We start from the raw sequence: 24,152 nt of genomic DNA on the forward strand, positions 1-24,152 counted from the left end.
CGTAGCGTGCTTCGAGCTGCTTCGAGCAGCTTCGAGCGAGGTTCGGCCAGTATAATGCCCGTTAGGTGGCCTCAGGTGGCCTCCGCACTCTGGGCTCGATTTCTGCTACGACAGGCCTGGTTGACTGGGTAATTTTACAAACATTTAATATATATAAGACGAAATTTATTATAATATTATTTATTATAACCGACAGAGATTTCTCCTCTAGTAAAAATAAAATGAAAATACATTTTATGTAAATTATCTATAAAATGAAAATATATATTTTGAAAATACATTTTCATTTTATTTAACAGAACAACAAACAGTCCCACACAATAACGCCACAATTTGCCATACAAACAATATTTGCTAATAATACGTACTTAACAATAAACCTCTATTATTATGCATACGGATCATTTTTTAAGGGATGTCGCTTATTTAAAGATAATCGTAACAAAGTTTTACGTTGATCGAGGAATGGTCGTTGCATTAGTTTAATCTCGACTGCAGTGTTAGTTAGGCGGTCTCATGCGCATGAGTCACTGCGCAGTTGGGAAAAACTTTGACAATTCTTAGGAGGGGAATTATTTTTTATCTGTAAATTGTGTAAGTTAAATAAAAAAAAAGCTAGTCAGTCATTTGGACTGAAGAATGTGAATTAAAAATAGCTGAAGGAAATGTTGAAAACATTTTTCAGAAATAAACGAAAATCAATTGATCGGATGAATATTTTCGAAACTGAATAAGTTCGACAGAAAAAGTTAATGAGATATATTTGAATAATCATTCATGTTTTCATTTCGTCGTTGTTGTTTTATTAATTACCATCACTTTTTCGTCACTTTTATACAAGTACAAAAGTTAATCTATATTTTTCATTGTTTCTATCTATGATGTTAATTGCGTATTCGAGAAAAGTGAAGAACTTATGCACGCTGAAAACCTCCAAGGACACTAAGTGCAAGTTTGTAGTGTGTATAGTGTGTAACAATGAGAGAGAGAGAGAGAGAGAGAGAGAGAGAGAGAGATAATTCTACATATTATATTTATATATCCCAAGTAGCCACAAGTAGCCACGTACGTCCCTAAAACGTACGCAGAATGGACGTAGGACGTTTGGACGTGAACCGTACGTTTTAGGGACGTACGTGGCTACTTGGGATTTGACATACTTAAAAATATTTTGATTTGTTTTCTCTTTTTATTGATTTATGCCTTAGGCAACCCCTTTCGATTGTAAATTAAAAGTTAAAAGAATCCGTCAAATTGCCGTTCACTAATATAATCAACATAAACAGAATAAAGTTTAATATCGATTTCTTTAAAACAAAATACCGCATGCTGAAGTGAATAGAATAGAAATAAAAAAGAAACAAAATATATTACTTCAAATATATCTCGTTCGATCATTGTTTCTGTTTTCCAATTTGTCTGATCATCTATTTCGACATTGCCCATAACACCTACCGTCTTTTCTTGTCAATTAAAAATTAAAATACAAAAGAAGATGCAATTGTAACAATAAATAATGAAATATATAAATATTAGATCTATATATCTTAATTAAATAATACGTTAAGTATTACGCCGGTCCAACGGGACTTTCCGTTCGAGCATCGCCGGTCTTCAACGGGTCTGGTGTGGGCCTTAACTGAGCGGCAACCAAAACGCGCTCAATGTGCGTGGGATATACAGATAGATCAAGTGTTATTACTTTACTTTCTAAGCATTTGCCAGACTGAAATTTAAAACAGATCAGATAACATTACTAAAGTGATTATCAAAAGTGGTAAAATATACGTGCCCAAATAGCACACGACGTCTCAAAGACGCTTATTTTACGTCTATTTTAGGTCTGAAAGTCTTACGTCCTAAAAAGACATCTTTAAGACCATAAACAGTGTGGTTTTTATATATAGCCATAATCTAGCAGTAAGTATTAGCATTGGTATTATTTGTTCGAGTTAGTGTTTTTGCTTCAATTTGGATTTCAGAATGTCGTACGAACGTCTCCTGAACGTCTTCTAGACGTCAAACAGAAGTCTTCATGACGTCTTTTATACGTACCGTTTTCTAACACAAGAGTTCAGGAGGCGTTCGGAAGACGTTTGTAGGACATTAGGAACATCTTTAAGGCGTCTGAATGCCCAACTGAAGACGTCTTTGTGGTATCTGGGCGAACAAGTGCTTACATCAGGGCAAATGCCAATCAATGCGTCAGCATGCGTATAAAACTCTTCATTCAAAGATATAACAATGGTTTGCAAGGAGCTTGTCTTGTTACGTATGTAACTTGCAACTTTTCCTATATTAGTACCATCCAGTGCAGCATCGATCTCATCCAATACAAAAAACGGTGCTGGTTGGAAACTGTAAACGCAATTCATTTGTAATTCATACCTTCAAATAAATGAATATTTACACAAATAGAATTACCTATGAATTGCAAACAACAAAGCCAACGCGGCAACTGTTTTCTCTCCTCCAGACAAATTCGACATTGGCTGGAATCGTTTTCCCGGAGCAACACAATTATAATTAATACCATTCAGGTATGGTTCTTCTGGATTTTCTAGACCAAGGAATGCCTGGGCAGACCGACTTTTTGCGAGACTCTAGAATACCACAACAATTTCAGTTTATTCATTTTATGTAATTAAATAAAAAAGAGGTAACACGAGTTGTTGACAAACAATAACCTTGTAAATCGGATCGATCTCGTTGGCCACATGCTCGAAACATGACATGAATTTGTCGTACCTCTCCTTCTTGATTTTCTCGAACTGTGTTTTCGTATTCTTCGCCTTTTTCCGGGACTGCTCGAATACTTCGTTTGTCTCTTGTAATTTCTCCTTGACGAGATCTAATCTTTCCGTCGCCTGAAAATACCAGAAATATTTTGTTCGCTTTTATCTCTTCACTGAAGTGCTAGTGCATTGCGAGATTTATTATTTATTACCTTCATATTGGGAGCTTCAATTCTTTGAATGGCACTCTGTAAATCGGTAATCAACCTCGTTAGTTCGTCGCGGGTTTTCTTGATATCGTCATCGTCCACGTTCTTCAAAATTTCAGGGAGAAGACCATAATCGATGGTGATTCGTCTTTCTCGTTCGTATTGCCGCTGATTGCTCAAACCTGAGTCATTATTGGATTCTGTGTTGTTAACTTCATCCGTCTCATTAATAATGTCCTCCATATTCCCGTGGAGCATTGGAATTACAATATCCTCCATCTAAATATCATTATTACTGTCGTTAACATTTTCCCAGTAAGCCAAATGCTCGGTTTTGGCCGGACAGCTGCGTCAGCAGAGGCAACGCTTAATGCTGGCAGAAAGACCCGGCATCTGCCCGGCAGAACTTATTCCATGTGCCAGTTAAAACTGTGACGCCCAAGGTGGTTGGGAACCCACCTTAAACTGTAGATCCCGTCGCTTAACAACCATAGCAGTTGAAGAAGCGACGTAAAACAATCAAACAAAAGGAGCTGCCGTGCAGATGGAAGGAGCTCGGTCCTGGATTCTGCCTGCGTCGCACTAACACAGACGAGGTATTCTCGTCGGTGGCACTAATCTTAGTGCGACCTGCCCTGTATAACGGCATTCGCTGCACTAGTGCGACCATGCTGCCCTCTTACGGCGGTGCAGAATCCAGGACCGAGCTGCCTTCCATCTGCCCGGAAGCCGAAAGCTTCTGCCGGGCAGACGCTGCCTGGAGAATACCACGCAGCTGCGTCAATAGAGGTAGCGGTTTATGCTGGCAGGGTGTGCCCGGCAGAATCGAGTAGATTCCGAGCATCCTATGCTTCGAGCAGCTTTGAGCGTCGTTCGGACAGGATGATGCCCGCCATCTGCTTGCTAGGCTGTGCTCGATATCTGCTCGAGGCAGGCCTGGCTTACTGGGTACTTAAACATTATTCCTACGACGTACCTTGCACTGCATCAGTATAGTGTGCCGATCAACTTTCTTTTGCTCAATTTTCGTTTCGATACCGTTCAATTGTATCTGGGCAGCTTGTATGTCTTTCGCGATTGCCCGAACCTTGCATCTCGCGTTGCCAATTTCATCGTCCTTTTGGTCAACCTTCAGTTTCTTCATGTCCCGTTCTGATTTCAATTGTTCTATTCGAGTCGCATCGTGATCCATCTCCATTTTCTGATTAGACTCAACCCGCCTTGCTGACTCGAGCTTGTCTTCTGCATCTTGAACCGCTTGTTCCCAACGTAAAACGTTGCCTAACAAAAAAATAAGATAAATTGAGCAACTCTAGTCTACCAAAATGATCTATGGAAAAAATAAGAGTATCGTTAAGAAATTTACTTACTCTCCGTGTCGCGTTGTCTCTCAAAATCTAATTGACTGTGTATGCGGTTGCATTGGTTCTCAAATTCCATTCTCTTCTTTGATCTTTCCTGTTGTGATCTGCATATAATTCAATTGTTTTTTTTATCAATTAATTTTATTTAAATTATTACGAATGATACACACCTTAACTCTTTTCCTTCGTACTGACGAATATTGGACACTCCTATTTTTTCGCAAAATCTGGCGAATACGTCATCCTCGACATTGTTCATGTTCTCTTTAATATTTTGTATTTCTCGGTCCCTTGCAGCCATAGTTTTCTCAATAGCAGCGATCGTTGGCTACACAGACGAATCAAATGAATGCAATATTTTTGTATCTATTAACTTAAATGAATGCAAAATAATATTTTCACTTACAGCGAACATATTCAACTCATTCTGTAAACCTTCTAATTCTATCGCGAGTGTTGCAATTTGTTTTTGCTGTAATACATATAATATTTAAGTACTTATTAACAAAATAAGGTAATTTTACATATATTATTTTATATACTCACAGTTTCGAGAAAATCACTCTTGCTATACTTCAGCCGTGTTTCTAATCCACGTATTTGCGATTCAACTATGTTCAATTCGGACTCTTTCCGAGACTTCTTCAAAGACTCGTGTAACTCTTCCGTTAATTTCATCTGAAAAATATTTCGAATATGCTATATCCTAATTCCGGGTGAGAAAGAAATAATATGTTTATAAAATCTTGCCTTCTGTGCTTTCAGTTGAGCCGTTTGTTTCTCGTCCCACCGTTCCGCTTTCTTTGCAAGATCCAAACTACCGCCAGATATAATTCCAGATTTTTGATAAAACGATCCGTCTAACGCAACACACTGTAATTGGAAATGTATATATATATATGTATACATACATTGTTATCTATAACTATATAGGCTCATATTTGAAATAAATAAATGAATAATGTGCATACATTGTATCTTGCATTTTTGTCCATTTCATAAGCTACTTTATTCGCATCTTCAGGCGTTTCACACACGAGAGCGTTATTCGTAGCAAACAACACAGCCCTCTCAATATCCTTCGGAGAAAAATGCAAGACGTCGTACAACAATTTTACATTTTTAGGTTCTTGAATGTTTCTGAAAACAGTATATCATTCAACACATGTGTTATGATTTTCTGAAATAAACAAACTTAATTAGTTCAGACAAATACCTAAGCCTTTCTTTCAAGGGCTTCGCTTGAATATAATCGAGAGGAAGAAACGTTTCTGGTTCGAGATACTGTTCTTTGAGGTATTGAATACAATGTCTAGCTGTTTTCTCTGTATCGACAACAATCGCCTCCATGTATCTACCGAGGACTTTAGTAATTGCAACATTGTACTTCTTATGAATAGGTTCGCACATATTATACATACGGTCGTACTAGGAGCAATAATAGTAACAATTACAATAAAACTCCTACAAGGAAAATGACGTTATATGTATACAGAAACTTAATGTGCAATATTTCTTACCACCCCAGGGAACAAGAGCTTAAAATGTTCTACAACTTCGGTTTTCCTCTTAGTCCTTGACATTTCGTGCTTGTCAACTCTCGCGTCGCCCAATTGCTCAGAAATGCTTTCCAATTCTCGTTCAAGGTTCTGTATTTTATCTTTGGCAATACCAATGTCCGACTGTAAATCAGATCTCAGCTTCTTCTGATCCTCCAAAGCAGCTTCCGACGTTTTAATATGTTCCCCTAATCTCTCTACTCTCTTCGCAGCTTCGTCTTGCATGTGACCTTTCTGTTTGTGCTTGTTCTCTACCTCAGTTTTCTTCCGTCCTTCGTTGTCTAGTCTGTCTTGGTCAGATTTTTGTTTGCGATTAATGGAATCGAGGAGTGGCAGATACCTTGCCGACTGTTTGCCTGCTTCCTCTTTCAAACGATTGTACTCCTCCACCTTGGAATCATTTTACAATTATTACAAGTACTACATTTATATTGTAATTTGACCAATTTTATTTTGAAATTTATACCTGTTCGTCTTCAAGTTGTACGTCTCTTCCTTGCAGCTGCGATTGCCCAGCTATACTTGCTTCGTAGGCTGCTTTAGCTTGCTCCACTAGTCGCAATTCGTCCTGAAGCTCATTTATATCTTTCTTATGAGCTCCATCCGCGATGCGAGCTTGAGCCAATGACTTCCGTGCGGATTCTACCTTCTTCTGCATATGCGCAACGCGTTCCTTCGCTTTGATAAACGTTTGTTTTTTCTTTGTTATGTCCGCTTCCACTTCTCTGATGTCCTGTTCGATTTTATCGAGGTCGCTTCCCAATTCTCCAGCATCTTTTTTCTTTTCTTTCAACAACTCCTTCGCCTTCTCTTTCTTCTTTTCTATCTTCTCGATCTTGTATTGCTTTTCCTTTTGCAACACTTCTAAACTCTCCGTGTGCTTCTCATTATGAAACAAACGAAACAATTGCAATTCAACTTGCTTTTCTACATATTCTTTCTTCAAACGTTGATACTTCTCAGCTTCATCCTTCTCTAGTTTCAGTTCTTTTCTCTCAGCGGCGATCCCCCTTCTCCTCTGATAGAAGAACTGCATTTCCATTTCTGCCTTCAACATTTCTGTCTTCAATCTATAAAATATCCCAAGACACGATAATTACACACATTGTATTATTATTATTCCAGGTTTAGCTTAATTGTTTATGCACCTTTCATACTCTGCTTTCAGTGCTCCCGAATTACTAATCTCTTCGAACAGTGCAGTACGCTCTTTTGGATTTTTCATGGCAATTGATTCAATGGCTCCTTGGAAAACAAGGAAATTTTTTGCTTTCACATTAATACCAAGGTGTTCCAATTCGTTAAAGTATACTTGACTCGTGACAACCTATACAATGCATATACAACACATCGATTATGTACAAAAATTCGTCCCTAGAATTAAATGTGTTCTAGTACGTTCACATAATATCGTATACAAACATTATGATTTATTCTATACTCGGAGGAAGATTCTCGCACAGAACGCATAAAATTTTTCTCACTGCCATCTTCCAGTTCAAAGACGGCGGTTACAGACGCGCTGTAAGTTAAAAAAAGAAACATCTTTAAAGTTCCCTATTCATCTTAACGGAGTAGTCTCGTTTCCAGGATTGCAAAGATCAATCTATATCGATAAAAGATTGATCTAGGCCGCAGTCGCCCTCAAAAGTCAAGTAATTCCCATTATTTAGCAGCGCAATTTGCATTATTCGGAAGCTGCGATAGTTACATCCCAGTATGCAAAATGCTCGGTTTTGGCCGGGCAGCTGCGCCAGCAAAAGTAACGCTTGCTACCGGCAGAAAGATCCGGCATCTGCCCCGGCATGCCGCAGTTGCTACCGGGTAGATGGAAGGCTGCTCGGTCCTGGATTCTGCCTGGTCGCACTAACACAGACTAGGTATGTATTCTCGTCGGTGGCATTAACATTAGTGCGACCTGCCCTGTATAACCGTGCTGCCCTCTTACTGCGAGGCAGAATCCATGACCGAGCTGCGCTCGAGCCATCTACCCGGCAGCGTTTGCCCGGCAGAAGCTGCCGGGTTGATGGAAGGCAGCTGCGTCAGCGCAGGTAGCATTTGCTGTTGGCCGCTGTGCCCGGCAGATCCCTCCAGATTCCGAGCATCCTATGCTTCGAACAGTTTCGAGCGTCGTTCGGACAAAATACTTATATAATGCCCGCCATCTGCACGGTAGGCTGTTCTCGATTTCTGCTCGGAGCAGGTCTGGCTGACTGGGATACTGCCAAATAATGCAAATTACGCCTCGTAAATGTAAAAATAGGACTTTTGAGGACGACTGAGGCCTAGATTAATCTTAACGATCTAACACAACATTCTAGCATGTAATTCTTGCAATACAGTGTGTACAGGGCAACTCATTTAACCGCGCCACCCAAATGTTACTTATAAACTCTTCGTTGTAGTTCGTTGTATGGAAATATGTTTCGCATCAAGTGGAACTTATGCCAGTCAGCACAGCCTGGCACAACCTACCAGCTGACTCAGCCTGCAAAGCCCCTGACCTGCAGATTACGGGCAACACAACGCTTGGAGCTGCTCGATTTTGGACGGGCCCCTGTGTGCACCAATGTGCCGCTTATCACCTGCAGAAACTCGAGCCCACGGCCTGCAGGCAGAGCCGGGATTCAGCCTGTTTTTGAGAGGGCAGCACGGCCACACTAATGCGGCCAATCAGGCCGATGCCAGTATACAGAACACAAGGCGGGTCGCATGAATGTGGCAGATGTCGTTAAAGTAAAAAAATAGGACTTTTGAGTGTGATTGCTGCCTAGATTGATGTTTTATCTGGCGTTTTGACTACTGAAAAACCCCGTGTTTGTATTATCACGAAATGAGAACACGAATCCCGCACCCTTGCAATCTTGCAAATGGGCAGAATACCGGCCCGGCCTGCAGGCCCTGGGCTCGAGCCCCTGCAGGTGGTATGCGCGCACCGGCGCGCCCAGGGACCCGGCCAAAATCGAGCCGGCGTGCTATCTGGGATATAGCGTGCTAATTAATGTTTTGATAGTTTGCTTCTTTCTTAGTTTACATTTCACATGTACATAATCACTGGATTGTTACAGCCTCGTACAAGTTTACATTCTGGTGTACAGAGATGGAAATACCTTCGAGCTACTGGCAGTCCTATCGCTGCTCCGTGGATCAGCTCGCTACAACGTTTCACACGTAAACTACTTGTTTTCTCTCCCATCACGAAACTGATCGCGTCCATAAAATTGGATTTTCCTGCGTAAAAAGAATGCGTATAAAATGTGATGAGTGGAAAGTAGGACTGCACAAGTACCCGAATATACGGGTTCGGGTCGGGTCTTAATGGCTTAATCGGTCAGGTAGTTTGATCGCGTCGGGTACTTGATCGTCATGGGTAGCCGGAGATATTCGGATTATGTACATACCCAGTAAGCAAAAATGCTAGATTCGGGCCATGGCACATAAGCTCGCGTGGGTTCGTATTCTTGCCTCGGCACCATCCCGGCACAAGCTGCCCTCGGCACAATCCTGGCCGCTCGGTTCATTTTAAGAGAGCAGCAGTGTCGGGGGCAGCTTGTGCCGGGCTGGTGCCGAGGGTAGAATACGAGCCCACGCTAGCTTTACTGCCATGGTCAGAACCAAGCCAGCTTCGAGCGACGTTCGGCCAGTATAATGCCCGTCAGGTGGCCTCCGCACGCTGGGCTCGATTTCTGCTACGACAGGCATGGTTGACTCGTTGACTGGGTACATTGGCCAAACTCGGAAACGATCTTTTTAACTCAAGATTGAACATACTATATGCCGTCCTGAATTATGTTCTCGCTTTTATAAGACGAAATATATATAGGGTGTTCCAAAATTTCTGTTACACGGGATATCTCTTTATCCATCGTATTTAGGAAACAATTCTTCGAGTGAAGTGAAATATTATACTATATTCTATCAAATTAATTATGATTATATTACGTGTTGTACTAATACATAAATTGAAAACTGAAATGTGCAAATGTCCCTGCAAAATGCACACTTCTTTTCTGTGGTTCGAATCACGACTGAAATATTCATAATATAAAAGAATAAATGTGAAGAAATACAGAGAAATTTATAACCAGAGACATCGGTGATTTAAATTTTAAATTATCTGGAAAAGTACTAAATGACAATAAAATTAATTAAATCTCTCAGACACTATATAATTAAAAAATTATTATAAATATACGTATATTGATTGCGATAATTAGCAGAAGGTAGGAATCATTTAGTGCAAATTTTTTCCCGATATCTCTTATGGTTCAAGAGTTATAGTAAAATATGTTACCAAATTTCTCGATCCAGCCCACTGCATGTGTGTAGGGCTGTGCGAGAACCCGAAAATGTAAAAATCTCGATGGTCGGGACAGGTCGGGTTCTCGAAAATTTCGAAATTCTCAAAAGTTTCGTAATCCTCGAAATTATCGGGATTAAAAAAAAGAATATTCAATGAATAAATTTCATAATGTAGAGAGTTTTCTGAAACGGCTCAAATATCAGAAATCTCATACCACGAATTTTATAACCGTATATGTAATAGAGCAGTGCTCCCCAACCTTTGCATCGCCGCGGACCGGTCAACGTTTAATAATTTTACCGCGGCCCGCTGAGGGAGGGGGGGGGCGTTGATTCTTTACATTTTAGATTGTTTTGATTTAATAATTTTAATTTAATTGTATTTAATGCTCCTTGGGCGGCCCGGTACCGGTCCGCGGCCGAGGGGTTGGGGACAGTTGGGGACCACTGTAATAGAGTACTGAGCTCAGTACTCTTACATTCTAGAATGTAAGAGAATCCTGAAATTTTCGAGAATCCCGAAACCAACGAAAATCTCGAACATTTTCGGGAATCTTGACATAATCGAGAATTTCAAAATTTTCGGGAACTCGTCTCGATCTCTAAAAAAAATTCTTGTCTCGACCCGACTCGACATTTTCGAGTTCTCGCACAGTGTGCGGCCGTTTGAGGCTGTATATCGCGGTGCAGCGTTCACTTATATTTTTAAAAACATTAACATAAAGGGGACACTTGGGACTAAATCATCACTTTTTTAAACGATGATTGCAAAACATTGCATTTGTTTAAACGACGCGATCAAGCTATCCGAACATTCAGATGTCTCGAGTACTCGCCCGAGCCCGCCGGACATTTTCCGACTCGACTCGACTCGAAAAACATAACCTACCACTTCCATTTGGTCCGATAACAGCGGTAAACGATTTCAAAGGACCGATAATAAGTTCCCCTTTGTACGACTTAAAGTTATCCACTTCGATATGCTTCAAAAACGCCGGCATCTTTGCAGTTAATTAATAAAATTTCACACGTAACAGCAAACTGACATAATTGCCGCCATAAAGTTTTCAACACAAACAAGCACGCTGACAGTGCACAGATCTTGTGTGATCTTGTGCAAGATTTCACGCGCATGCGCGGCAGACAGTTATATTGGCGGGAATGTGCCGAAACAATCTGTCCCGGACAAAAAGACTCCAGGACGTGTCCTACGAGTTACAAAATATACACAAATTATACATTCATTTTTCAGAATGAAATAATACCAATTTTTAAAAATGTTACGAGGGCTCAAGGTACCCCATTTTATCGAGAAGTTTACTTTACTGATATGCTAAGATCGCCGCGCATGTGGGAGAAATCTTGCACAATATCTCTACCAATCTCTACTCTGCTCACGCTCACGTCACATCATGTGTGATCATGTGACGTGACATGCACATATGAATCGAGTCACAGTCACATCTATTTAGTTTCATTCAGTTTCGTTCGACACAGAATGTGATGATGGTTCATAACCTCTACGTAATAATATTTTACCGAAGAATAATTTTAATCTATAAATATTGTACATAATACAAATATTGTGTTTATAAAAAGAAATAGACGGATGTTTTCTTAAAGATAATGAAACGTGAATGCACATGTTAAAACTTTGTAATTGTAACTAATCGAAAAGCTAATCGAATAATAAACATTGTAAATAATTATGGATGAGGATTGCAACTCGGTTGTGATAGTTAAAGCGAAACCAGTTCGTAAAGTTTTCAAAGCACCGGTTAAAGTCAATAAAATTCCAGAGGAAATCTTGAACGATCCTCTATTAAACGCAGCGATTGCTGCACTACCCAATAATTATAATTTTGAAATCCACAAATCCATATGGAGGATCAAAGAAGTCAAATCTAAGAGAGTTGCGTTACAAATGCCGGAAGGACTGTTAATGTATGCCACGACTATAGCGGATATCATAGAAGAGTTTACAGGTGCCGAGACCATTATAATGGGAGACGTAACTTATGGTAACAAAATTTTAGTTTTTTCATAATATAAATCCATGGCGATCATGTTACAAATTTGAAATTTAAAGAGGTATTCGCTTAACAAAAGTACAAAAGATAATAGCTGTCCGTAAATCCTGCTTTCATGTTGGTTTATTAACTTTTATTCACTCGCATGTAGTACTTACAATTTCAAAACTTTAAATTTAGTACTTTAAGGGCATAGTTCTCATTTCCCGAGAATGCATGAGATGGGCTTTTTCAGTAGTCAAAAATGCTAGATAAAATATCAATCTAGGCTGCAGTTGCCCTAAGAAGCCTTTTTTTTATGTTTATGAGGCATAATTTGCATTATTTGGGAGCATAAGCTGTGCATGTAGTTATTTTCATAAAACTGCACAACTATTTAACATGCAACTAATTTTGTCGCTTCACTTATTATATTATTCTTTTCTCGTTTTGTGATTTTTATATTTAGCTCATAACAATAGATCAGCAATGTTTATACTTAATTTCGTTATGCACGAATATAATCCATATGCTCGGATGACAAAGATATTGGATATTGCTTGGGCATGAATTAGTCACAGTTATTTGAAACATGCATTGGACTTTGTACTTGTGTAACTTTGTTAACACTTGAAATTTTGAAAAAGTCTTTTCGGCAAAATAAATTTGAACCTTTGTATTAACCCCTTGCCATATCATTTTCTTTGCAGTTACAGCGATTAAAACATCTTTATCCCTAAAAAATGTTGTAGAAGAGAAATGAAAATTTATATTTTTGTTAGACTTTGTTTAAAATCTTCATGTCAATTGTGAATCGTTAAAATACGGAAAGGGGTTGATAGGAAAATACAATCAGCTGTTTAGAAATAACTTGAACGAGTACCTCTATAAGCACTACCGAGATATATTCACGTTAAAATATTTTCTATAGGAGCATGTTGCGTAGACGATTACACAGCGAAAGCATTGAACGCAGATTTTTTAATTCATTATGGTCACTCTTGTTTGATACCTATCGATCAAACAGTTGGGATTAAAGTACTTTATGTATTTGTAAATATAAAAATTGATACTTCGCATTGTATAGAGTGTTTACAAGCCACTCTATCTATCACAACGAAAATAGCTCTTGTAAGCACTATTCAGTTTGCTGGAACTTTACAAGCAATCGCGTTAGAGATGAAAAAGAATGGCTATGAAGTATCTACGCCGCAAAGCAAACCGCTAAGTCCTGGAGAGGTACTTGTGATTTTCTATATAACAAGAGTTAATTAATGTGCCAAATGAATTTAAGCTACATATTTTACATTTTATACTACAGATTTTGGGCTGCACAGCACCACAAATTAGATGTGCCAATGTTGTTGTTTATATCGGCGACGGTCGATTTCACTTGGAAGCGGTAATGATCGCTAATCCAAAGCTGAGAGCATTTCGTTACGATCCGTATGAGAAAAAACTGACCGAAGAATTTTATAATCATGAAGAAATGTTACGAACTAGATTAACAGCTATAGATAATGCAAAAGAGACTGGAACATTTGGACTGGTACTAGGCACCTTAGGCAGACAAGGAAGTCTCAGTGTTTTGAGAAATATAGAGAATAAAATCAAATTACTAGGCAAAGAAACTGTTATTATATTACTATCAGAGATATTTCCTGATAAAATTAAATTATTCAACGGCATTGATGCTTTCATACAGGTAACATTCATTTGTATGCACGACTGTTCGCTTCTAAACTAAAAATATATTATGTGAAAAATTATTCGATAGATTGCGTGTCCACGATTAAGTATAGACTGGGGTATAGCTTTCGAAAAGCCATTTCTCACACCTTACGAGGGAGCGGTTGCTTTAAAAATGATAAATTTTAACATCCATGAACCGTACCCTATGGACTATTATGCTGCTGCTAGTCTTGGACCATGGACCCCTAATCATAAAGAATCAGAGTTAGAAAAACAGATTGATGCTTGTTGTGGCAAATGTAAGAAAATTGATAGTACGTAAACAATAAAGATCAATTTAAATAAAAATTTATACTTTTACAACTCCCCATTTCGTTAAAGTTTCCATATTTAAACATTTTTATTCTATACATATATTACTAAATGAAGGAAATTTCTGGTCTGGGCACTGGACAATAATAAATTCGATCGTTTATTGATTCAAAGAATTCTTATTATTTGTACGACTATTTAAAAAATTCAATAACATAAAGATCAATTTCAATATTTTGTACTTTTACAACTCCCCATTTCGTTAATGTTACCATATTTAAACATTTTTAATTACTAAATAAAGGAAATTTCTCGTCTGGGCACTGGACAATAATAAATTCTATTGCTTATTGATTTAAAGAATTCTCATTTTTCGTACGGCTACTTAAAAAATTCAAAATAACATATTGAAAAGAACCATTAATCGGAGATCGATTATTTTGAATTGCGGAGATTTAATTAAATTGCGAACGAACCGCGTGTACAAAATATATTGAAAGATATTTCACGCTGTCTTAATCGAGGGTAGTATGATTATAGGAAGATAGAAAGGACCGCGTGGGCGAATTACGTCATACGCCCACCTGTAGCCGTGCACACGTACAAAGCTTATCATATATACCGCGCGTGATAAGTGTGCGTTAAAAATGAAATTTATAAACATTAGAGAGATCCGTCTTGCCAATGAAATTTGAAATTGACAAGTATTACAAACTCGAATTTGCAATTTTTCTAAGAAATCTCGTAACATATATACGTAATGGCACATTTTACGATTCCAAGATACTCGTTTTGTTATTTCGTCGACGGTATATTTTAATGAAAATTCGATGGGATGTATGGATGTTTTCAATAAAAATTACGAAAATTTTGGATAAATTTGATGTACACGAATGGAAGTTTACGATTAGCAATGCATTATATGAGAAAGATATTAAGAAAAGGTCACAGGGTAGATCGCATAGTTCCTGGGGGTGGAAGGCTGTTTCGGCCGCACCCCGGCATCGCGACGTCAGTCGTCGTTCCAACGTGGCTCAACAAGTACACGCGGTCTTGTGCAGTTATTTAAAATATTCGAAAATGCGTTAAAACACCTGAATTACCGTTACCTTGTTTTCTATCTAAAAATACATTCCGATAAAGTTTAGTAAAAATTCGCGAATTACATTTATTAGAAAAATTAAAGTATATAACTATTATATTTGTATCTTACTTCTCTCCATTGATTAGCAACTAATAAACATTTTATTCATAAACTGTAAGTACATAAAATTTTATAAACAATATATTTCTTTGTACGAACTTATAAATACTTAATAAACAGTACTTGTTATTCTTTAATTTCTATTTATATCGACCTTGACAAAATATTTTATACACTGAATAATAATCGTTTGACTGTGTTTTTTCAATTCTGTAAAATATATTATCTAGATTTTTAATAATTCCAACAAATTCTAAAAGATACATGTAATGATAATATCATTAATTGCAAAAGGAATATTTTTGAATGAAATCTAAAGTAATGAACGGAGACAACTGGGAAGAAAACTGGTCTAAACCGCAGTCGCAGACAAGAAGATCGGTGCAGCGGAATGTCAAGAGATCTGAAAAGTCAGGCTTAAAATTATCCAAACCGTCTAGAAGAGCTACACCCAGAGAAAGAACTCTGCGAAGATTAGAAAGTAACGAAAGAGAAAGAATGAGAATGCACAGTTTAAACGATGCTTTCCAGGTAAAGATATTTGTAATGTTTCTCTTACTCAGAATTGTTCGCTTTCAAGATGGGACCATTAATCGTTACGCTTTGTAGTCTTTACGCGAAGTAATACCACACGTAAGCAAGGAAAGACGACTATCAAAAATTGAAACCCTAACTTTAGCAAAGAATTACATAGTTGCTCTCACAGATGCGATATGTGCGATGAGAAGTGAAGAGAAAACTATAGATCAAGAAAATGAAGTTTCGGAACCTCAAGAGTCAACGAGTAATATGAATATTTGTCTGAATATGAATATACCGATCCCTTCGAAGTCTTGTAGTTAGGAATGTTTTAATTTCTATCTAGATAAACATTTGTGATGTACTATAATTCTAAAAACTGTGCAGGCCTCAGAACTAATGATAATCGCTATTTGATATTCAAATTAATTTCAGTATCATGACTGTTCGAAAAACATAGTACTTAAATTTGTTACCGAAGTAACAGCCCGAAGTACCTCATAGTCTTATACTAACAGTAAAATCAATGGAACTGTTATTCAGTTAGTATCGTAGAATTCGAATTTGATTTACTTGAATAATTTCAATATTATTTGACGCTATTCTAGTAACTACTGTGCCAAAGATAACTTATATTTTCATAAGAGAGAGAAGAGACACTATTTTACTATTAAAAATTACCAGTATTATTGCATACATATATTATATCAGAATTATTTTGTAAATATCAAATGCATGCTATATTCTTCCAAACGTCAAAATAAATATTGTTAATGCAGTAAATACGATGTACAATATAATTTTATCGATGTAAAAATATATTTTATGAAATAACATCTGTTTTTTTTACATTCATGTATATAATTGGTAAAGTAACATATATAGAATATAACATTTTCTTATTTTTCACTGTTAAGTATAAACTCTATTAACACGTTAATAGTTGAACTATTTTATCGTACTTAGTGTACATTGACGTGTACAGTAGGCAGTAATATTGTAATTTATTTAATTCAGATGTTTAATTAATTCCAGCGACGATATCAGCGGATCAGATAGCAGTTAACGTGCTAATAAAGTTCCTATTTCTTTATTAACCCACTGGCGGGTGGGCTTATGTATTCACTCCCGTCCATAAATCACCGGACACTTGGTAATTAAAACTAAAATGGTAATTAAAGAATACAAGCTTTTAGCTTGATTTGATTGTTTTATATTTTTAATTATTTCAAAATTAAAAATATATACATATACTATTTGAATAAATGTTGGAAAAAATGATTCAGAAATTGTGGGATGATAATAATTCAACAAAATGGTAACTGTATACAAACTTCCAGCTTGATTTGATTGTTTTGTTTTGATTAGATGTAGCTATTATATTATACGATATAATATTTGAATGCAAAATTAAATATATTACATATATACTGTTCGAATAAATGTTGGAAAAAAGAAAAGGAGGTATTGATTGAGAGATTGAGTGATTGAAAGTGCCCATAATCTAGCAGTATTAGCACTGATATTATTTGTTCGAGTTAGAGTTTTTGCTTCAATTTCAATTCGAATTACAATTCAATGTTCAATTGCAATCTCAATTTCAATTTTTATTGCAATTTTAATTTCAATTCCAATTTTTATTGTGATTTTAATTCCAATTTCAATTTTTATTGTGATTTTATTTCCAATTTCAATTGTAATCTCAATTTTAATTCCAATTCCAGGTCCAATTTCAATTTTTATTGTGATTTTAATTGTAATTATAATTATAATTTGTATTAATTTTACTATGATTTTAATTTGCAATTGTTATTTTTATTACACTTTTTATGTTAACTCCACATGCATTCTTCTGATAAAGCTATTGGGTTGGCAAGAAAGTAATTTTTAAGGTGAAATAGAGCCCAATTTTTTTTATCCAAGCAGTGAATTTTAATGAATGAGATATTTTCCCTTTTGTTCGATGATCTTTTGCCAAAATGAATAAATATAGAAAATATTTTATTGATTGAAGTTCATTGAATAAAGATTAAAGAAATTCGGTTTTATTTCACCTCATTTCTGTCTAAATCTATTTTTACTCTTCCCTTCTTTTAATGTAATTAACATTTATGAACCTTTAAGACTTTTTAGAGACGTCCTAAAGACCTCCCGAATGCCCTACGAACGTCTCCTAAACGTCTTTTAGATGTCAAACAGACGTCTCAAAGGCGTCTTCAAGGTGTACTGTTTTCTAACACAAGACGTTCGTAGGACATTCGGGACATCTTTAAGACGCCTGAATGTCCAACCGCAGACGTCTTTAAGACGTCTTTGTGCTACCTCGGTAGAAACTAAATTGAACGTTATTTCTTCCCTTAATGATTTGAATAGAGGAGAAATCATATATTAACATTTTCAATTTTAAAAATTTTCCAACAACTTTGTATTTCATCTGCTCAATTTCGTTATAAATGCATGAAAACCGGCAGTTTAATGTTTCCTTTGCTTTTTAACAAAATCGTCCAGAAAAATTTGACGATACAGAAAAAAGGTTGGTAGTTGATCATTTATCACTAGACTGCGGATGTTTATGCAATTTTCAATTTTTCTAGACGAATTTTAAGAAGGTGGAATAAAATGCAATCTCATTTTCCACGATAGTAGCCTTTTTAGATCTGAAACAAATTAAAATTGTACTAAACTCAGTCATATTTTGTATCTTAGCATTTTTTGAAAATTCTCAAAAGCCATATAATTGCATAACTAAGATCCGCAGTCTATTTATCACGTATAATACAAAATAAATTACAGAATCCCTTCAAATTAATAAAGAACTTCCAAATCGTCGCTAAATATCCGGTAACTGGTACCTTTAACCTTATGCATATATAAATTATGGAAACAAATGCATTTATGTTTTTTGTAACGATGGATTTATGCATCGAAATAAACATTTTGTCACGATAGTGTGACGAAAAGAAGTGTGCCTGCCGGAATGTTAAGAAAAAGACTGTGCTCGTGTAACAAATGGTTTTAAACAAATCGATGCGTTGTTCGGTAGAATAAATAATATATTATATATATATTTACTATGTACAAATTATACTAAAATAATATACAGAAATGTTAATAGTTTGCGTCAATTTTAAAAATATACTAAATTAACTGACGCCAAAAGAAATCGGCGAAGTTTGTAAATCCTGTAAATCGACCAACACGGCTGTTTGCGTTTCAGAAAATTTTGGAATGCAGATCAATCTTATTGTCTCTCCTTGATTCGCTGCGAATAAATGTTCCACTTCACCATTTCCTTTATCACAATGTGAAAATAAAAATCATTTGAAAATATTCTTACCTGTGAATAGTTTGGTTTCAAATTTATCCATATTGCCGGCGAAATAAATATCAGGACATTCTGTCATAATGAACGGATCGGTGTTAAAGTATGGATAAGCTGGTACAGTGTCTGGGGCAGTTGGTGCATAATGTCTCCAATTTAATGTATATTCTAGCCATGTTAACGGTGATACATTAACAAGTCCAGCAACCTTCGTGATATCCATGATCGGTTGACCACTGGATCCAGCTACGATACGAGAGTTGATGCTACCGATCCACGGATTTGTAGATCCATAGAAACTCTTGAGTCTGTATCATGTAAACGTAAAGAATACTTCACTGTGGTAGGAAATAAATATATAACAATACCTGGAGCTTTCAGGTAATATACAAGGATGAAATGACGGTTGAGGCAGCATGTGACAAGTTGGGTCAAATTCACCCGGCATTAATACTATAGGACAACACTTTGCTATAGGAAGAAGAAAGTTGTCCAATTTGTCCGCTAGTATCGTAGCCTCCTTGAATACAGTTTCATTGTGGGTATTGGTTTCGAAATATCCTTTATGATTGTAGATTTCTATTGATCCTCTTATACTGTTTCCTAAAATAATTCATTGGACCACTTGTTTCATGTATTTAAATGTTTCTCTACGTATCCAGTTAACCAGGCCTGTTCCGAGCAGAAAGCGAGCACAGCTTGCCGGGCTGATGGGGGGTAGTATCCTGTCAGAAAGCTGCTCGAGGCTGCTCGGAGTTCGGAGCATTGGATGCTCGGAATCTACTCGGAGTCTGCCGTATACGCCCTGGCGGTGCAGGGTGCAGCTGCCGACGCAGAGCCCCGGTATCCTCCTCCCAAGCATCTGCCCGCCAGCTTCTTCCGGGTAGATGAAAGGCAGCTCGGTCCTCGGTCTTACGGCGAGGCAGAATCCAGGAACGAGATGCCTTCCATCTGCCCGGAAGCTTCTGTCGGGAGAATACCACGCAGCTACGTCAGCAGAGGTAGCGCTTTATGTTGGCAGGGTCTGTCCGACAGATTCGTCCAGATACCGAGCGTCGTTCGGACAGAATAATGCCCGCCATCTGCTCGCTAGGCTGTGCTCGATATCTGCTCGGAGCAGGCCTGGCTGACTGGGTTGTTCACTCAGGAGACAGTTACGTTGAAGTCCTCCTTAAAATGCCCTACTCTGCAAGTGTTCACAAGCTCTAGCATAAACATAATACTACAAACAGTTCGTGGACAGCTCTAACTGGTGCGAACTCAGAATAAGAATCACGTACAGTGAGCGATACTCGTTGAAACGCACTTCAAAATTGACAAATTAGAAGAATGTAGTTTTCAGAAAACCAATGTTAAAACAACATCGTAAGGCTACCCGGTTTACAATTCGCAAAAAATCACATGCACTGGACCTATGAATGACATAAAGTCATTTTTTCCAATGAAAAGAAGTTTAATTTGGACGGTTCAGACGGATGACCATTGTATTGGCATGATCTGCGTCAAAAGAATGGTTCTAGATTAAGCTGAAATTTTCATAGCGGTAGTGTTATGATTCGGGAAGATTTTTCATCATTTGGGAAACTGAAACTTTGTTTCGTTTCCCCCAAGATGAATTTAAAAAAATACATAGACATGCTAGATGGGGTGTTAATATTTTTAGAAGATGTAGTTCGAGAAAACGAATTTATATTTCAGCAGGGTAACGCAGTGGTCCACGTGTCAAGATAGTCCCGTGAATCTTTCGAAGCACAAACCATTTGTATAATGGAATGGCCAGCATGTAGCCCTGACATGAACTCAATTGAGAATTTATGGGCAATACTGGTAAGAAAAGTTTATGCCAATAGCCGTCAATTTGCCAATATAGTCAGTTCAAAAGAAGAAATTAAACGCTGCTGGGAAGAAATTCCTAATACCGCTGTTACCAATCCTGTAAATTCAATGACCAATCGAATTTTTGCTTTAACTGAAAGCAATGGCGGCCGTACAAAATATTAAATTTATAATGTTCATGTATTTTTAATTTTAAATTGTTTTCTTTACATGTGTGTTTAAAGGAATTTTGCACGTAAAATATGGTTTCGTTTGTAAAAATTCTTACATAAATGTTTTGGTAAATATATATGTACAAATATTATAGTATATAAATATATTTAAAATCCTCGTTTATTGTTAAACGTTTCTTATTAAAATTTCGAACCTTTAGCCCCGAAATCCTTATTTTTGTATGTACGTTTCAACGAATTTCGCTCACTGTATTAAACCTTGTATATTGATACCTGCTATAATAATGCACGCTATGGATGCTACTTCTGTTTGCACCTTTGGGCAACCGATCATTCCAGTTACCCATTCAGAGAGCAGATTCAAACTTAATAATTGCGTATTATTTGCCAGATCTAAGCCTGATATTATTAAAATCTTCCCCAGTTGTTCCGATGGTTTAGGGGTGGTAATTAGCTTCGGAGTACATCCTGGATAACACCAATCTACAACCTGCAATTAATACAGTTTATATATTTCAAATAGTCCAAATTGAAATGCAATCTATCACAGCATTAGTATACAATTACATTGATATTCTATCTATCTTTATATTGTCACTTTGTAAAAACTAAGTTAGCATATCCCTCTTGTTTAACCCCTTGCCCTAAACTGTGATACACCAGAGGATAATAAAATATTGATTTTATTTTGCTACGGCATTAAAAAAATTAATCAATTAATTTGTTATGACAAATTTCTTGTGTTCGGCGAATAGGACCGAAACTTCGTTAATATTTCTTTTGCTTTCTAACTAAAATCGTCCAGAAAAATTTGACGATAAAGAAAAAAGGTTGATCGATCGTTTATCACGAATAATGCAAAATAAATTAATAAAAAACTTCCGAGTCGTCACTATATATCCTGTAACTGGTACTACATTTACCCTACTAATATTTTAAATTGTTATAACTTTTTCATGAAGTTTATTACGAAAACGTGAAAAAGCGAAACGTATATCATAATATGGGGAAGAGGGCGTATTGTTTACATTACTTCTAAAGAATCATTTGTAACGTAATAAAATTGATATTTACATGAAATTCACCATTTTCTAATTGATGTCCAAACACAGCACAAATAATGCCAGTAATCACATATTGAATATTCATGTGACTTCCGTCCAATTTAACACGTAAATCATCATCTTCCAGATATAATATATCTTTGAACGATGCATAATTCGCTCTTGGTAAATGAGTCGGTAATTGAAGTTCTTCGCTTAGCTCTTGCAATGCCGATGGCTTCAACTCTTGATGTTTATATAATATTCCTATCACGATATAATTATTTTCTTGATCTTTTTCGGGAAGTTCTGACAGTGTAACCACCTCATGTTGGGCTGAATACAATAAAATATTTATTTATTTACATATATTACGAACCTAACCTAAAACGATAACGTATTTACGTAACCGAAAAATAAGAATGTTTTACCCCATTTGGCCTTTGCTTTCTGAGAGACATGATCCCTTAGTGTTCTTAATCTTGCACTATATATACGATTATATTGTTTATCAAAACTTTTCGAATCAATTTTAAACTTATTAAAATCTTCAAGTTTACACAATTTGCGATGATGCGCTGGCGGTGAACGAAATTCCATTATTAGACAATATAACTTTTTTTTTTTGTCTTCAACTAAATAGCGTATTTTATTTACATTTTGTAAACAAAAACAAAAACAAATGAAGAACATGTATACTATTTTTTAATATTTCTATTGAAATCATTGTATATAATGATAAGATCGCTAAGAGGAATTTAAAAAATTATTGCAGTATTATTAAAGAGGAAATGACATTTTTACAAATTATTTAGTGTTATCAAAGAGGAGAAATGACATTTCTTACGTCCTAAAAACCCATAATCTAGCAGTATGTATCAGCATTGGATGTTCGAGATAGTGTTTTTACTTCAATTTCAATTTCTATATCAATTTCTATTTCAATTCCAATTCCAATTTCAATCCCAATGTTTATTGTGATTTTAATTGTATATAATTGTAATTTTAATTTTTATTATTTTTATTGTGATTTTAATTGCAATTGTTATTTTTATTACACTTTTTATGTCAATTTCACATGCGTTCTTTTAATAAAGCTAACTTCAAACTCGTTTTTGTCGAAATCATTTTTACTCTTTCCTTCTTTTCATTTAATTAACATTTATGGATCTTTAAGACTTCTTAAAGGACGTCTTAAAGACCTTTCGAATGTCCTCCGAACATCTCCTAAACGTCTCTTAGACGTCAAACAGACGTCTTTAAATGGTACCGTTTTCTAACACAGGTACTTCTTTAAGACGTCATAATGTCCAACTGCAGACGTCTTAAAGATGTCTTTGTGCTATCTGGAGTAAACCTAAGTAAGTTATATACATGTACAAGGTTTCATCGAAATCGATCAAGGTTGTTATGAAATATAATTGATTGAAAATAGCAGAGATTGTAAGAATCTACGGTTTGAATGAATCACAAACCCTAAATTCACAGATTTTTACATCTTACCCATATCATTTTTTTGTGCGTCAATCGATTTCAATGAAAGTTTGTACATGTATTTTACTGTAATTGACTTGTTAGATTTACAAAATACACGTTTCAGATTATCATTACAGGGGCACAGATAAAAAATTAAAAATTCGTGACTTTTACTTTTACCTTCGCAATTGTGACTAATAACAATTTAAAAAAAAAATTATTTACACATTAGCTAGTAAACTAATCCTTCTAACGACTGGAAAAAGCTAAAGCTGTTGGGTCCAATTTTGTAAAAATTATTCGTTTTCAAAATGTGTACGAATACTTTGTACATCCACTGTACATGTTTCTCATAAAATTATGGATAGTATGGGTTAAAATAATGATTTTAACAATA

At 36.3% G+C, this 24,152-nt stretch overlaps 4 protein-coding genes across 9 annotated transcripts; 2 read left to right on the forward strand and 2 right to left on the reverse strand.

Moving 5' to 3' along the window:
- Positions 1 to 138: 138 nt before the first annotated feature.
- Positions 139 to 11,611, reverse strand: LOC143212335 (structural maintenance of chromosomes protein 1A-like). 3 transcript variants are annotated; one of them, XM_076431020.1, is made up of 19 exons: positions 11,059 to 11,611; positions 8,978 to 9,098; positions 7,290 to 7,389; positions 7,016 to 7,194; positions 6,334 to 6,937; positions 5,829 to 6,257; positions 5,525 to 5,736; positions 5,280 to 5,448; positions 5,059 to 5,181; positions 4,855 to 4,986; positions 4,715 to 4,780; positions 4,479 to 4,636; positions 4,315 to 4,412; positions 3,921 to 4,225; positions 2,948 to 3,223; positions 2,688 to 2,867; positions 2,425 to 2,603; positions 2,181 to 2,358; positions 139 to 1,726 (listed from the first exon to the last, which is right to left on the reverse strand). In XM_076431020.1, the coding sequence occupies exons 1-19, from the start codon at positions 11,168 to 11,170 to the stop codon at positions 1,571 to 1,573; spliced, it is 3,777 nt and encodes a 1,258-aa protein (XP_076287135.1). In that variant the 5' UTR covers positions 11,171 to 11,611; the 3' UTR covers positions 139 to 1,570. The 3 variants fall into 3 exon arrangements, with proteins under 3 accessions (XP_076287135.1, XP_076287136.1, XP_076287137.1); XM_076431021.1 differs by lacking the exon at positions 11,059 to 11,611 and adding an exon at positions 9,269 to 9,356; XM_076431022.1 differs by lacking the exons at positions 139 to 1,726; positions 2,181 to 2,358 and having other exon boundaries at positions 2,430 to 2,603; positions 2,749 to 2,867.
- A 24-nt stretch (positions 11,612 to 11,635) lies between these two features.
- Dph1 (diphthamide biosynthesis 1) lies at positions 11,636 to 14,218 on the forward strand. The gene is made up of 4 exons (XM_076431061.1): positions 11,636 to 12,190; positions 13,110 to 13,417; positions 13,500 to 13,883; positions 13,956 to 14,218. The coding sequence occupies exons 1-4, from the start codon at positions 11,878 to 11,880 to the stop codon at positions 14,190 to 14,192; spliced, it is 1,242 nt and encodes a 413-aa protein (XP_076287176.1). The 5' UTR covers positions 11,636 to 11,877; the 3' UTR covers positions 14,193 to 14,218.
- LOC143212347 (DNA polymerase delta subunit 2) lies at positions 13,265 to 23,221 on the reverse strand. Of its 2 annotated transcripts, none has more exons than XM_076431058.1 (6): positions 22,711 to 23,221; positions 22,311 to 22,615; positions 21,510 to 21,726; positions 19,596 to 19,830; positions 19,243 to 19,535; positions 13,265 to 18,562 (listed from the first exon to the last, which is right to left on the reverse strand). In XM_076431058.1, exons 1-6 carry the CDS (start codon positions 22,970 to 22,972, stop codon positions 18,507 to 18,509), a joined length of 1,368 nt encoding a protein of 455 aa, XP_076287173.1. In that variant the 5' UTR covers positions 22,973 to 23,221; the 3' UTR covers positions 13,265 to 18,506. The 2 variants fall into 2 exon arrangements, with proteins under 2 accessions (XP_076287173.1, XP_076287172.1); XM_076431057.1 differs by lacking the exon at positions 13,265 to 18,562 and adding an exon at positions 18,943 to 19,167 and having other exon boundaries at positions 22,711 to 23,208.
- Positions 14,221 to 17,404, forward strand: LOC143212357 (uncharacterized). 3 transcript variants are annotated; one of them, XM_076431075.1, is made up of 3 exons: positions 14,221 to 15,440; positions 15,681 to 15,917; positions 15,996 to 17,404. In XM_076431075.1, the coding sequence occupies exons 2-3, from the start codon at positions 15,693 to 15,695 to the stop codon at positions 16,227 to 16,229; spliced, it is 459 nt and encodes a 152-aa protein (XP_076287190.1). In that variant the 5' UTR covers positions 14,221 to 15,440; positions 15,681 to 15,692; the 3' UTR covers positions 16,230 to 17,404. The 3 variants fall into 3 exon arrangements, with proteins under 3 accessions (XP_076287190.1, XP_076287192.1, XP_076287191.1); XM_076431077.1 differs by having other exon boundaries at positions 15,706 to 15,917; XM_076431076.1 differs by having other exon boundaries at positions 14,221 to 15,917.
- Positions 23,222 to 24,152: the final 931 nt, after the last annotated feature.

This window comes from Lasioglossum baleicum, chromosome 9 (genome assembly GCF_051020765.1).
Source record: "Lasioglossum baleicum chromosome 9, iyLasBale1, whole genome shotgun sequence".
NCBI classification, from domain to species: Eukaryota; Metazoa; Arthropoda; class Insecta; order Hymenoptera; family Halictidae; genus Lasioglossum; species Lasioglossum baleicum.

Bases quoted from the DNA above. Each gene is read 5' to 3' on its own strand.
- LOC143212335 (XM_076431020.1), bottom strand. From the start codon at position 11,170: ATGCCGGCGTTTTTGAAGCATATCGAAGTGGATAACTTTAAGTCGTAC. The intron at 6,938-7,015 runs GTGCATAAACAA...GATATTTTATAG, and splicing joins CTGAAAGCAGAGTATGAAAG to ATTGAAGACAGAAATGTTGA. The intron at 5,449-5,524 runs GTATTTGTCTGA...TACTGTTTTCAG, and splicing joins CCCTTGAAAGAAAGGCTTAG to AAACATTCAAGAACCTAAAA.
- Dph1 (XM_076431061.1), top strand. From the start codon at position 11,878: ATGGATGAGGATTGCAACTCGGTTGTGATAGTTAAAGCGAAACCAGTT. The intron at 12,191-13,109 runs GTAACAAAATTT...TATTTTCTATAG, and splicing joins AATGGGAGACGTAACTTATG to GAGCATGTTGCGTAGACGAT. The intron at 13,418-13,499 runs GTACTTGTGATT...TTTATACTACAG, and splicing joins AACCGCTAAGTCCTGGAGAG to ATTTTGGGCTGCACAGCACC.
- LOC143212357 (XM_076431076.1), top strand. From the start codon at position 15,693: ATGAAATCTAAAGTAATGAACGGAGACAACTGGGAAGAAAACTGGTCT. The intron at 15,918-15,995 runs GTAAAGATATTT...TACGCTTTGTAG, and splicing joins GTTTAAACGATGCTTTCCAG to TCTTTACGCGAAGTAATACC.
- LOC143212347 (XM_076431057.1), bottom strand. From the start codon at position 22,972: ATGTTCTTCATTTGTTTTTGTTTTTGTTTACAAAATGTAAATAAAATA. The intron at 19,536-19,595 runs GTATTGTTATAT...TACATGATACAG, and splicing joins ATATTACCTGAAAGCTCCAG to ACTCAAGAGTTTCTATGGAT. The intron at 19,168-19,242 runs GTAAGAATATTT...ATTTATTCGCAG, and splicing joins TGAAACCAAACTATTCACAG to CGAATCAAGGAGAGACAATA.